Consider the following 12,627-nt stretch of genomic DNA (forward strand, 5'->3'; position numbering starts at 1 on the left):
ATCCACTGAGGAATCTCAGAGGCTCCTTCTCCTTCCGAGTTCCCTTTGCCTGTGAGCCCCTCAACCTCGTCCTCTGTCACCACAGAGGGAGCAGCTGGCCCATGAGTGATTCTGGGGGGAGAAGGGTGTGAGTGGCAGGGCCTTTCAGAGCCTTGTGCAAGCACTCTCCCACGCATGCGGATCCTTCCCATATCATACTCACTTCAGTCTCCTGGGCATTTTGAATGCTGCCTTCTAGGGTTCGCTTTCAGTTGTCCATCTGAACTTACTTCTTCCACCACCCTTAGTCCCTCCCCCCTCCCAACTCCTTCCCATCTCTGCACCCGTTCCTCCCCCTGGACTCCTTCCCCTCTCCACACTCCTTGCCCCCTCCAAACTCCATCCCTTACATATTCCACCCCTAGTATACCTACCTCCTCAGTTGCCATCTTCTCCCCTGCTACCCCCTCCTCCCCCCATACTCCCTCTCCCACCCCCCCAACATCGCCATCTGACAACTTCATTTCCCCCCTCCCAACCTGACATACGAAAACCTTCATTCCCTCCCTCCCAAGCTCACCCCCCTGACGCCTTCATTCCCCCACTCCCAGCCTCACACCACCTGACACCTCTTCCTCTCCCACTCGCTCCTACACCTCCCTCTCCCACCCCCTTGAATGTCATCCGTGGTGAGCATCAACGGTGACTATCCAACTTCCGTGAGCTGCTTCGTGGAAGAGAAATGTCCACGAGAATCCACCCAGCATTCCATGGACATTCTTCCAGGGTCCAGTTGCTGTCGGACTCCAGCATCTTCTGCTCCTCGTCTGTCCGCAATGTGAGCAAGGCCCTGGTGTTAAGTCCCAACTTTGCAGTTGTCAAGACGTGTTCTGTAGCAGCGTGTTTTCCTGCTGATGTGGGGAGACGATCCAGCAGGGGGGAGGAGTCCAGTGGGCTGGCCATATAATGATATGCTGATGTATTACAATGAGGTTCCCCATCCAATTGTGGGGAACGCGGCCCACCATCGGCGGGTCGAGCGAACGATTGCAAAATGGTTTCATAATGTTGTGAAACTGATTTTTGGCCTTCTCACCATATTGTCTGCTCATGCCACCTGACACTGCAAGTGCAGGCCTTTAGTAATCCAGGCGCCATATTTAAAGGGTGCTCCTGCACAGAACCAGCTCTCTCTAAAGGATCGGAAGCTGCTGCAAAGTCATGGTTGCCAAAGGGAGGAAACATGCTGCCCCCAAAATTAGCCACGCCTCCCTCAGGCACCTAGTGGATGCAGTGGAGGCCCAACGTGAAGTCCCCTACCACCACTCTGGGCGAGGATCAGATAGCAAGATCACCAATCCAGCACGGGAGGTGATGACAGTGGTGGTTAGCGTCAATGCCCTGATAAAGAGGACAACCACTCAGTGCCAAAAGAGGATGAATGATCTCCTCCATTCCGCCAGGGTGAATCACTCTTCTCATCACTCTCAATTCACAGTCACAAATCCATCACACATCCACAGGGATCTCACTCACTTCCAGTTCAAGGAATATCACCATTCACTCTCTCACACATGCCTTTATCTGCACTGTGGATCATGTCCTCACCCTGTCCATGGCACCACTTACCCACCCACACATGCCAGGCATCCATCTCAACTGGCCTGGCAGGCATCTTGCTTACATTCTCTCCATCTGTATTCATGCTGGACAAGCTGGCACACAACAAAAGGGAGAGGTCACTTGATTGTTGGAGGAATGCCTGACATCAAGGTCCTAACAGACTTTGAAAATAGAGTCATCCAGCTGTCCAGTGATGATCTGGACCATTCCTATGCTGAAGGTGAGGTCTGTGGTGCTCAGCCAAGTGAGGATCCAGCAGAGCAACATCCATCAGGCAACCATGCTGTGAGTAAGTTCCCCTGTTCCGCAGTCCCCTGTCATGCGCTAATTATCTCTCCTTGCTTTCACAGGCACATCTTGGTGCAGCCGAGGGGTCCACGACCCAGGTCCTTGACTCAAGACCCGAAGATATCTCGGGAGAAAAACCTGATGACATCCTTAGTGAAGGCCAGTCACAGTGCTTACTCACACCCTCCACCATCGCAGAATCACACACCTCAGTGAGACCTAGTTCTACAGTAGCCTCAGGGTCACAATTCGGTGAGCACATTGCACTGTTGGATTCACATTAGGCGGTGGCAGGGACTTCCCAGGCCTCCAGAATTTGGAGGACTGCTGGAGGCCAGAAACCTGCTGAGTCCGAGACAGATGAGGAGCCTCTGGACTCAGTCAGACCTCAGTTGCTGGAGCTGCAAAGGCAAGCTCAGGAACATCAACAAGGTATGTCCACTGCACTTCTCAGATTGCAAGGCACAATGGAGGAATCCATCTGCCTTCACTCTTAGGTGATAGCCTACATCACACATGCTGCAGCGGTTCAAGAAGGCAGGTCACCACTACCTTCAAAAGGGAAATTAAGGATGGACAATTGATGCTGACTTTCTCAGCGATGTACAGATCCCATGAACAGAAACAAAAAGACATACAGCAGTAAGAAATGAGCAAGCTAATAAAATAAGCGTGAACCAGAAATGAACAGGCTACTGGCTTCCCTTGTTAAAGTCCTGCCGTTCACGAGGGTTATGTTCCATTGAAACCTCGCAAACGGTGAAATCGCAAACAACAGACATGCTTTACAATGGGAGTCACTTAGATAGGTTCCAGCCACCCTAAAATTTTGCATGTATAAAGGATCAAAGGTAATAAAAACTATGGCTGGGATTTTCCAGCCCATTAACCTTCGGCGAGACCGGATGATCCGGGTGGCAGCGGGCCGGAAAATCCCGCCTTATGTTTTTAACAAATTTAAAGAGAAATTTACTGCAGAAATTATTTGATAAAACAGGGAAACAAGAAAAATGTAAAATTTGTCACACTTACAGCACTTTACTTGAGAGTGGAGGTGGACTGTGGTCAGGAATTAAATCGTAGAGACAAGGAACACCCTGGTCAAACAACGGCCAACGACGCACACGCAGAATGCACTTTCCACTGCAGGAAATACGCCATGGACGCCTTCCTTTTTTTAAACTTTATTTAGACGGTGTTTCTTTCGGCATTTTGTAAAGGTGGCTTCCATTTTCTCATGTTTAAAACCGCAAATAAGTGAACATTTCAGCCCACAATGGGTGAACTGGTGTACAAAGACTTTTGTGTGGAAAAGTGGATTTGCGAAAGAAGAAGGCGCCAATGACAGGACTTTACTGTACTCAAGCTCCTGACAAATCCAGAGAAAATGTCTTTGGGTTCGCAAGGTTTTTGACTTAATCCTATGTTGAAGGTAGCAGTTATCATCATGCCATTAAATGCTATCCCACTGAGAACTCTATGCAAAATTGTAAAAACATGCTGTGCTAAAGAAGAATTATTTGATGGAAGTTGTAGAAACTGAGCAGTGACTTTCGGCAGTAAATGAAACATGCAGCACATTACATTTACGCTCAGAAATGCATAGACAAGAAAGGGTTGAATTTCTTGACCCTTGACCTTAGGAATACTTATTGCCCTGGGTGTAAACATCACTCAAAAAGGAGCAAAGACTTGTTTAACTGGGTTTCCAAGCCTTTTGCATTGCTCTATAATTTCCAGGGTGTCCTTAGGAGTGCAGGGAGCAGAACTGACCTTCCAATAGGCACTGGTCCATCTCAACAAATGCAAATGAGGAGGAACAATACCTGGCCCTGCAGGCAAAGGCTAACTGAACAAAGCTGGGTTAAGTATTAGCTTTTCATTTTTAACCCCTTTTCCCTTCCTCTCCTGCTCGATAGAGGTTTAGAGGTAATCAAAGTTTCTGGCTGTTTATCTCCAATGTCAGCCCCAGTTGGAAGCCCACCTCAGGCATGAGTTTACCATTTTCATTCCCTCAACTGTCTTATAAGGCTCCACTGGATCACCTTTCTGATGCTTCTTTTCCAAGCTGAACAGTTCTTTTTTCTCCACTCATTCCTAATGACTCAGACCTTTGGCATTAGGGATCAGCGTCATGGCTTTTCCCGTTGCTGTCTCCAGCGCTGAATGTCTCCTTTGTGTATCAGCAACCAAATAATTGCTGCCATCAACATATGATTAAGTCCAAAACCTTGTGAACCCAAAGACATTTTCTCTGGACTTATCAGGAACTTGAGTATAGTAAAGTCCCACCATTTACAACTTCCTCTTTCATGAATCCACTTATCCACCCAAAAGTCTTTGTATGCCAATTCACCTGACTCAAGCTATGGTCTAACCAGAGTACTGTACAATTTATATATCACATCTTCTGACTAGTGTAGCGGAAAGGGTTAATAGTTACGGTACTGAGATAGTGCTGTTTATCGTGATGTAACCGTGACATCAGCAGTCATGCGCAAGAGACTCTCTAGAGAAGATGGAATAGTCTGCACAAAAGGGAGGTGTATTTATTTAGTAGCTTATTATGTATATAGTGTAAAATAAAGTAGTTTTGAAGAAACCTATCTGAGTCAGATCTAAGTAATGAGTAGAGGGAAACCTTCCCAGTATAGATTAGGCCATGGGATAACTCAAAAAACAAGGTAGCAGCAGTGGTGACATCAATCTAATGATGATTTGATGCCATCAGCAGAACACTACCAGGGAGAAATCGGAAGAATTCTTTGAAGGAAGAATCAGAAGACTTAGCTTGGTGAGAAGCACACTGAAGAGTTGGTAGTGATGTCAGCACTAGTCGAGCAGTCACTGCCCTTTCCACAGCTGTTCGAAAATCTTGAAGGTCCACATGGAGACCAGTGTCAGGTGTTGTGGAAAAAAAACACTTCCTGAGGTACCGAGCAGCATTGGGTTTGCATGCCAAAGAGCAGAAGCACCAGGTTAGTTCATTCCTCTAAGCAGCGGGGCCTGTTGCTGGCAATGTCCTCCTGATACAGGGGGTAGAAGAGACCTCTGCAGAGCTCAAAACTGTCCTAAAAGCATTTGATGAATATTTCAGCTGAAAATGGAACCTCATAATTGAACAAGCATGATTCAATCAGAGATCCCAAAGGCCAGGGAAATCCAACAAAGTGTTTCTTACAGACCCGTAAAGGCTAGCCAGTGATTGTGTGTATGGTGTATTGAAGGTGAACTTATTCGCGACCACATCATCATCGGAATCTGCAATGAAAAACTTTCCGATTTTTTTACAAGCAAGAGACCCTAACGCTCGATCAAGCAGTTCAATATGCTAGGCGGGCCGAATTTAGAGAGCATAATCCAGCAAGGTACTGAAGCTTCAGACCAGTCTGTTAGTTGGATAGGCCCAAAAGTGGCAGCCATGTCCACTCACAAGCCTACCAAAATGGGAGAAAGGGTAAAAAACCCTGCAGCAGCCATCTTGAGGTACTTACACTGTGGCACTAAAAAGCAGCACAGAAAGTAACATTGCCCAGCAGGGGAGCACAGTGTTCCCAATGTGGAAAGACAGGACACTTCAATCAGTTCTGTAAATCTAAAAATTTCATTAAAGGAAGAAAGCAAAAGAATGTCATTGAAACAGGGACAATTCAAGAAATTGGGAATAAGGAAAGAAATGAGATTTCAGATTTCCTACAAGAAGTAAAGGGCCATGAACAAGACTTTTGGTCAGTCGCTGTGGAAATTAAATGTTTTAAAATGACTTCAAAATAGGTTGGTGTTACAATACCGGCTGATCATTTAAGTGGCTCAAAACAGTATGCATCCTGTCACCAAACATTAAATTTCAAGGCCTAGAATGTACAAATCTTCAAGTAAAATGTCAGATAGCCACCATCTTTGCCAGAAGGGGTGACAGATACTTGAGACCCTCTGTATTGTCTACAATCAAAGCACTGGAAATGTATGTGTACAACTGGGCATTCTAGAAACAGTAGATGAAGACCTACTGCAGGACAGCTGGGTACTTTTCATGGAGGAATTTCCAAAGTCAGGTGTAGAACAGATGACTTTCTATTCAACAGCAGCTTGTGAGGTTTATTCGTTGAGCAGTGAATCATTCTCCATCACAGAGACAGTATCTACTGGACCCCGGGAGGAGATTGTAGATCTCTCAGTTCTTCCTGAAGATAGGACAGAAGGTGCAGAAGCAGAAGGCGCTGCAGCAGGCAGTGACCATCTGCAAGAGGACCTTCTAGACCTAGTTTGACTCTTTCCTGAAGAAGGCGGCTATGAGAAAGAAGCCATTGTTTTTTTACAATCGTTCATGGGATGTGGGCTTCAGTGGCTAGGCAAGCATTTATTCCTCATCCCAAATTTAAGAGCATTTAAGAGTCAACCACATTGCTGTGGGTCTGGAGTCACATGTAGGCCAGACACCAGAATTCCTTCCCTAAAGGGCATTAGGACAGATGGGTTTTTAACAACAATTGAAATGGTCATCATTAGACATTTTTTAAATTCCAGATTTTTACTGAACTCAAATTCCACCATCTGCTGTGGCAGAATTCAAACCTGGGACCCAGAGCATTCCCCTGGGTCTCTGGATTACTAGTCCAACAATAATACCATTATGCCATTGTCTCCCCCTTATTAGCAACGAGTGATCCGTTGGAAGATGAGGTCCTAAAGATCAGTATGCTGTTTAAATCTACTGCTGAAGCATATGAAGTCTCTTTTTTTTTTTGAGGAGTCAGCTGTGTTTGCTGTGGATGAGCAGAATTCATTTCTTTGCCCCGCTGAACCCACCAGTGAGATGCATTGTATATCGCTGGCTGATCTTAGTGAGTTGTCCAGAGAAAACGAAATGCTTGATTCCATAGAGTGATGGTAGAGTCTATTAGCTTGGGTGAAAATAAGTTGACACCCACACTTCAATCTCATCAGAAAATCATCCTGCCACTACTGTTGCCTTTCAGCACCAAAACCACAGAGTCCTACACAATAATTTTCCCTGCACTTAGTTCTGGAGATTCATTCCATTGCTGAAGATGGTGTTGTCTTACCTGCTTATGCTGACATAGTCATCTTCTTGCCTACAACGGAGCAGTCTCACACTAAAGCAAGTGTGGTAATGTTACCACTACCTACAGAAAGTGAAAGTAGTTTCCAAAGTGTTGTCATGAAGCTATATCTTGTACATATCCTGGAATGTCTACAGGAATTGCGTCATTCTTCTTGTCGTCCAGATTTGTTCAAATCTCAGATATTGAATACCTTTTTCATCCTCAATTCAGCAGTGAATGATACAGCTGTACAATCCTTCATTGGAGTTGAAGACCCTTCATCTTCTCAGGCCTTTGTCCAGTGTGCTAAGAGGGTGCAGATGTTTTTTGAGCGAATAGTAGTTTGTCCTCTTCTTGTTCAAGAGAGTGCAGTTGTCCATGTCCCAAAATCTTCTCTCTTGGATCAGTTGTTCATTAAAAAGATTTCACGATCCCTACAGTTCAGCTGTCATGTCATGGTTGCCAGTAGTTGTGGAAAGCTGTGCTTCCACTGCACCAATTTTGTTGCCTTCTAGGGAAAAGACGAGGGCCTACGTATATCCACAATGTCCTCCCAGAGAGCCGAGGACATTGTGGGAGTTTGAATTATTTATAACAGTAACTTGGGGGGGGTTGCGGGTTGCAGGGGGGAGGGGGCTGGGGTGGGAGTGTGGGGGTTGGTGGGGAGGGGTTGAAGAGTAGGTGTTGGATGGAGTCTCTAACAGTACAGGAAGTTTACAGAAGTTCAAAAAATTAATATAAATAGTTTAAGAAATAGTTTTATGTGGTTATTAAAAAATACCAGAGGGGAGATGTAGCATAATGGATTTAGAGTTGTGGTCATGAGTTACGGTAATGAGATTGTGATGTGTATCATGATGTAACAGTGACATCAGCAGTCATGTGCTACAGACTCTGTGAAGAAGATGGAATGGTCTGCATACAAGAGAGATGTACTTACATGTATACATTGTAAACAAAGCAGTTTTGAAGAAACCTACCTGACTCAGACCTAAGTCCCTCATGAGTGAAGGGAAACCTTCCCAATATAGCTTAGGCCACAAAATAACCCAGTGGCAGTGGTGGCACCAATCTAATGATGATTTGGTGCTATTGACAGAAAACTCACAGGGAGAGATCAGAAGAAAAATTCTTCAAAGGAAGAATTGGGAGAATTACTTTGGTGAGAGGCATACTGACAATAGATAGCAATGTCAGCACCAGTCAAACAGTCACTAACCTTTCCGCAGCCATTCGAAAACCAACAAAATAACCAGTATTAGATCTTTTGGGCATATCGTTTAACATGTTTTTAGTTGCTACTGCATTGGTTGGAGATGCTTAGCATTGGATCTACTAAGACTCTTAGGTCCCTTTTCGCCTCATCCTTAGATATTTCATCATTCATGGAGTATATGTTACATAGGTACATGGGAGGTACAGCACAAGTATAGGTTTAGCCCAACCAGTCTATGTTGGCATTTATTCAGTCTTCTCTGTTTTAACAAAAACGAATGACGGTTATTTTCCTTTTGAATGGTTTCTTCCAAATCACTGTCTGTGTTTGATATTATCTGCAAATTTCACCAGTTTCCTTTGAGTATCTAAACCTAGGTCATTTATGCAAATTTCAAACAATAATGATTCCAACACCCTATGCACCCTATGATAACTCTCTCTCTCTCTCTCTCACCAGCACTGCAACCGCCTCCCAAGCCGGGGTGGTGAGATTACTGGACCTCCTGCGGCCAGAGCAGGGGGTGGAGGACATCACTGCAGGCTTCCAAAAGACATTCCAGTGATGAGTCACTAACTCTTCTTGGTTTTCAGGGCCACGGCTTCACTGGAGCAGTCCTGGGCTGCAAGCATTGAGAACTGTGTGCACGGCTGTAATTTAGATATGGCACCCAGAGTGAGGAAACAGTGTGGTAATGTTGAGGCGGGCGATTCAGAGGCTGCCCGCCAGCGAGACGGCGTGTTTCCTGTGGCTGCATAATTAATGAGGTGGGAAGCGGGCAATATGGCATTAAAACTTGCCATTATGGCTGGAGGGTAAAATGTCATTTTTCATGCTTACCACCACGCTTCGTGCAAATCTGGGGTGATTCTGCCCATAGTCTTAGGCATGGAAGTTTGTAAAATGCCTAAATTGAAAGTCGAGGTCCTTATAAAGCTTTCCACATTTCCTCAAAGAACTCCAGACAGTTGATCAGGTAGGAACTTCTCATTAAATCCATGTTGATTGCTCTTAATTTGGTTATTATACAGATAATACAAAATTTTACTCCTGATAATTGATTCCATTATTTGACATTCAATTTAAGAAGACTGGTCTGCATAGGAACAGGAAGCGAAACCCCTTGAGCCTGTCCTGCCGTTAAATTAGATCATAACTGATCTGTACCTCAGCTTCATGTATCTCCCTTTGATCTATACCCTTGATATCCTTATCTAACAAAAAACTATCATTCTCATTCTTGGAAATTTTAATTGACTCAACTTCCACAACCTTTTCCAGTAGTGTTTTCCACTACTCTTTGAAATCAAGAAGCACTTTTTCATACACAGCTAAATGGTCTATTTTATGTTCATTGTCAATTTCAAGAGTTCTTGCATATTTTAGGACTTTCACCTCTTCTCTGATTGTTTCCTTACTCTCACTAAACCTGGTCCAATTTAGCAGAATAATGCATTATACAATACATGTAGCCTTCCAATCCTTCTAAAACAGGGTGTCATCCAACTTACTGCAAGAAACAGGAGATTCGACACTACATAAATAATTAGGCCTGCATAACTTGTATATGAGTTTTATTTTTTATATTTCTCATTTTCTATTAGTTAATATGTTGCATAACATATTGCTAAGTTTGCTGGCTGCATGATAATCCCAATCAAATTCAGGACAGGGTATGATAGTCAAGCTACTTCATCTGTCACTAGTACATGCATTTCAGTGAAAAAGGATCCAATTGGGAGAGGGAATTGCAGCTGATTCACCCCCATCCTTCCAATTTTCAGCTGAAAAATTTGCCAGTTTTACTGCATACACAACAGCACTATCAATCGCTCAATTCTTGGAATTGCCTAATCAAGCAGTGACACCTTAATATCAATATCATATAATAACAGAAGATAAAGGCTCCCAAAGGAAGCTTTCAAGCTAATGTACTTTGTTCTTTTTATCAACATAACTTATCAGTTATGGTAAGCATGCCACCCACCTTCACTGTGATTGCATTGATTTTCTTACTGGAATCTTTATCTGATTTCTTCCTCTCTGTCTCAGTGGGCACTTCCTTCATTTCTAGCTTCTGGTTTTCATTCTCCTGCTTGCTTCTGCTTTCCTTTTCAACTTCTGTTTCAGAGGCAAACTTTGCAAGTTTCAGACTCTGTAAAGTTTCACGTTGATGCTGTATTTTGTCCTCCTCTCTCCTTCTCAGCATTTCAGCAAATGCAGCAGCTTCATCTTCCAAGTGTGGAGATGACATCTCTTCTTGTTCATTAAACACAGCACTTAATCACAAATGGAAAATAATTGTTTTAACAGTTTTATTGGGCTACGGGTATTTATGTTGTGAATCAGTCCCTCCCAACTTGACTATAATTCATCATAGATTTCACAAAGCCAGGAGTAGTCATTTCCTGCCCCACAGTACCTTGTAATAACCTTGCTACACAACTGTTCATTGTTTAACTTGTTCTGGGAAATAAAAATCACCTGTCAATTAAAACTGCACTACTTGAGTTGCTTCACAGGCTGGAGGGAATAACCTGTATGCCATCAAAATGGTGTAAAAATTTACATTAAAGTTTTTTTTTGCTAAAAGCTTAGAAGATTCACATTGATGAGAAACTTATAACTGTAATTTTTAAACAAGTTGGAGGTATAATTATACAGTCATAGCAAGTAATTTAATTGATCTCCAAACCTACAGGACCCTCATATTAAATTGTTTGTGTTTGTAACGTGTTTGTGTTCATGCCATTATAGAAAGTAAGTAGTTGATTGGTTATAACCTAAAGCAGAAGTTTGAAAATGGATCCTGGATTTTGCACAGCCATTCAAAGCATTTAAAATGTAGCATATTGGAGCACACCTTTGTGCAGAGCTGCCTTCTGCCATCAAGGGTTTGGATTGTGACTTGTAGTATAAATCTGAGGCTGCCAGCTGCAAACTGTTCATCGTATCTAGTAATGTCAGATGAATTCCACAGTGGTGTTGTTACAGAGGAATAAATCTGGGTTGCCCAGGATTATGTGTGTTTGGATGATACAGGCCAACCCCAACCCCAACCCCTTGACAGATTCAAGCATACACCTATTACAGAACTAAGTACAAATTTGGAGTTGAACCAAGTTTTCATTTTTCCATTGAACCAACAGAGGGTGTTTTAGTGGCTCTGTGTTGGCCTTTGTTCAGGGAGAGGCTATATCTAGCACTCTAAACACTGTACTGTGAAAATAATTAACCAGGTGAAAGTACAATAAAAGAAAATAGCCCATTAAAGTTTCAAGTGAGTTGTTACCATGTCATTTTATTATAAAGATTTAAGTATCCATTATTAGAAGTTTTCTAAAATCTATGCTTCAAAAACTTGACGTGATAAAGCAGATTGAGAAGCTTATAAAATTTGAAGGCATAAAAACTTAGGAAGCGCTATCATCCAGTTATAATTATTAAAAAAACTATGATGTTGGGCACATAAAACATCTCTTAACTGGCTGTAAAGCCCAAGCTCATTCAATACCTAAAAACTGCCTCCAAATCTGAGAGGACCTTCTAAAACTTTTCACATATTTCTGATATCACAGAAGAGAAAGGTTTCCATATGATTGGCAGCTGCTCTGTCACATCTAGCTTCACACTGCTCTTTCTGGCACAAACTTCCTTGCCTTTCTCTACTTAATTCATGGTGTCACATGTCCAGTCCATCTCTGAATCAGAGAAGAGCTCTTGTTACCCCGGGCACTAGGAGCATTCAGGGACCCTTCCGCACCATGTACAATCCCTCCAGCCTGCCTGCTGATCCAATTAAACACAAACTTTGCCTCACCCACTTCTGACAGTATTTTGAAATGCTGGAATATTTTCATCCCATGGTTGTATGCAGATTATCTGAATTCAATTGAGTTTTTCCAGAGAGCCCCTGGACACAGGCTTCATAGGCCCATGCATTAATTTACTCCTGCTGTTGATTCTTCTTTCCTGCTCCTTCTAAACTCCAAATGTTCTGCTCTATGTAACTACGGTGAAATCAAAATTTATCCCAGTATTCTACTCTAACTTGTTCTTTCCCAGGCCCTGCAAATTGGAACTTCTTGCCTACTTCAGTCTTTCCTTCTTTATATGAACTTTCAAAATCTAACTTTGGCATCCCCTCATTATAACTTCATGATTTATCTTCCATTTTTCATTCTGCACCATGAGTCTTAACCCCTCACTCTGACTTTTCATTTAAAGAAATTAAATTTACCAAGGTTTGGGGACACTGATGGCATGAGGAATCGAAGAAAAAAGCACGGCAGGGTAACCGATGAAACGGCAAGAAATGGTTACAAGAAATCTACCTACCTTGGCAAGTAATACAAAGGAACCCACTTGATGAAGTTTTGTGGAAGAATGTCAGGATCACATTTACATGCGCTTTATGTATTAAAGTTTCCAGGGAAGGTGTACAATACCACTTCT

General features: G+C 43.1%; 1 protein-coding gene across 5 annotated transcripts in view; it reads right to left on the reverse strand.

The window, feature by feature from the left end:
• The window catches only part of LOC144683557 (uncharacterized), a 107,668-nt gene that overhangs the window by 61,124 nt on the left and 33,917 nt on the right, over window positions 1-12,627 (reverse strand). For all 5 annotated transcript variants that reach the window (XM_078546689.1, XM_078546688.1, XM_078546687.1 and 2 more), the window contains exon 3: window positions 10,160-10,451. In XM_078546689.1, coding sequence (XP_078402815.1) covers window positions 10,160-10,451 — 292 coding nt within the window. The remainder of the gene's footprint in view (window positions 1-10,159; window positions 10,452-12,627) is intronic.

The sequence above is a fragment of the Cetorhinus maximus genome, chromosome 8 (genome assembly GCF_964194155.1).
Source record: "Cetorhinus maximus chromosome 8, sCetMax3.hap1.1, whole genome shotgun sequence".
NCBI classification, from domain to species: Eukaryota; Metazoa; Chordata; class Chondrichthyes; order Lamniformes; family Cetorhinidae; genus Cetorhinus; species Cetorhinus maximus.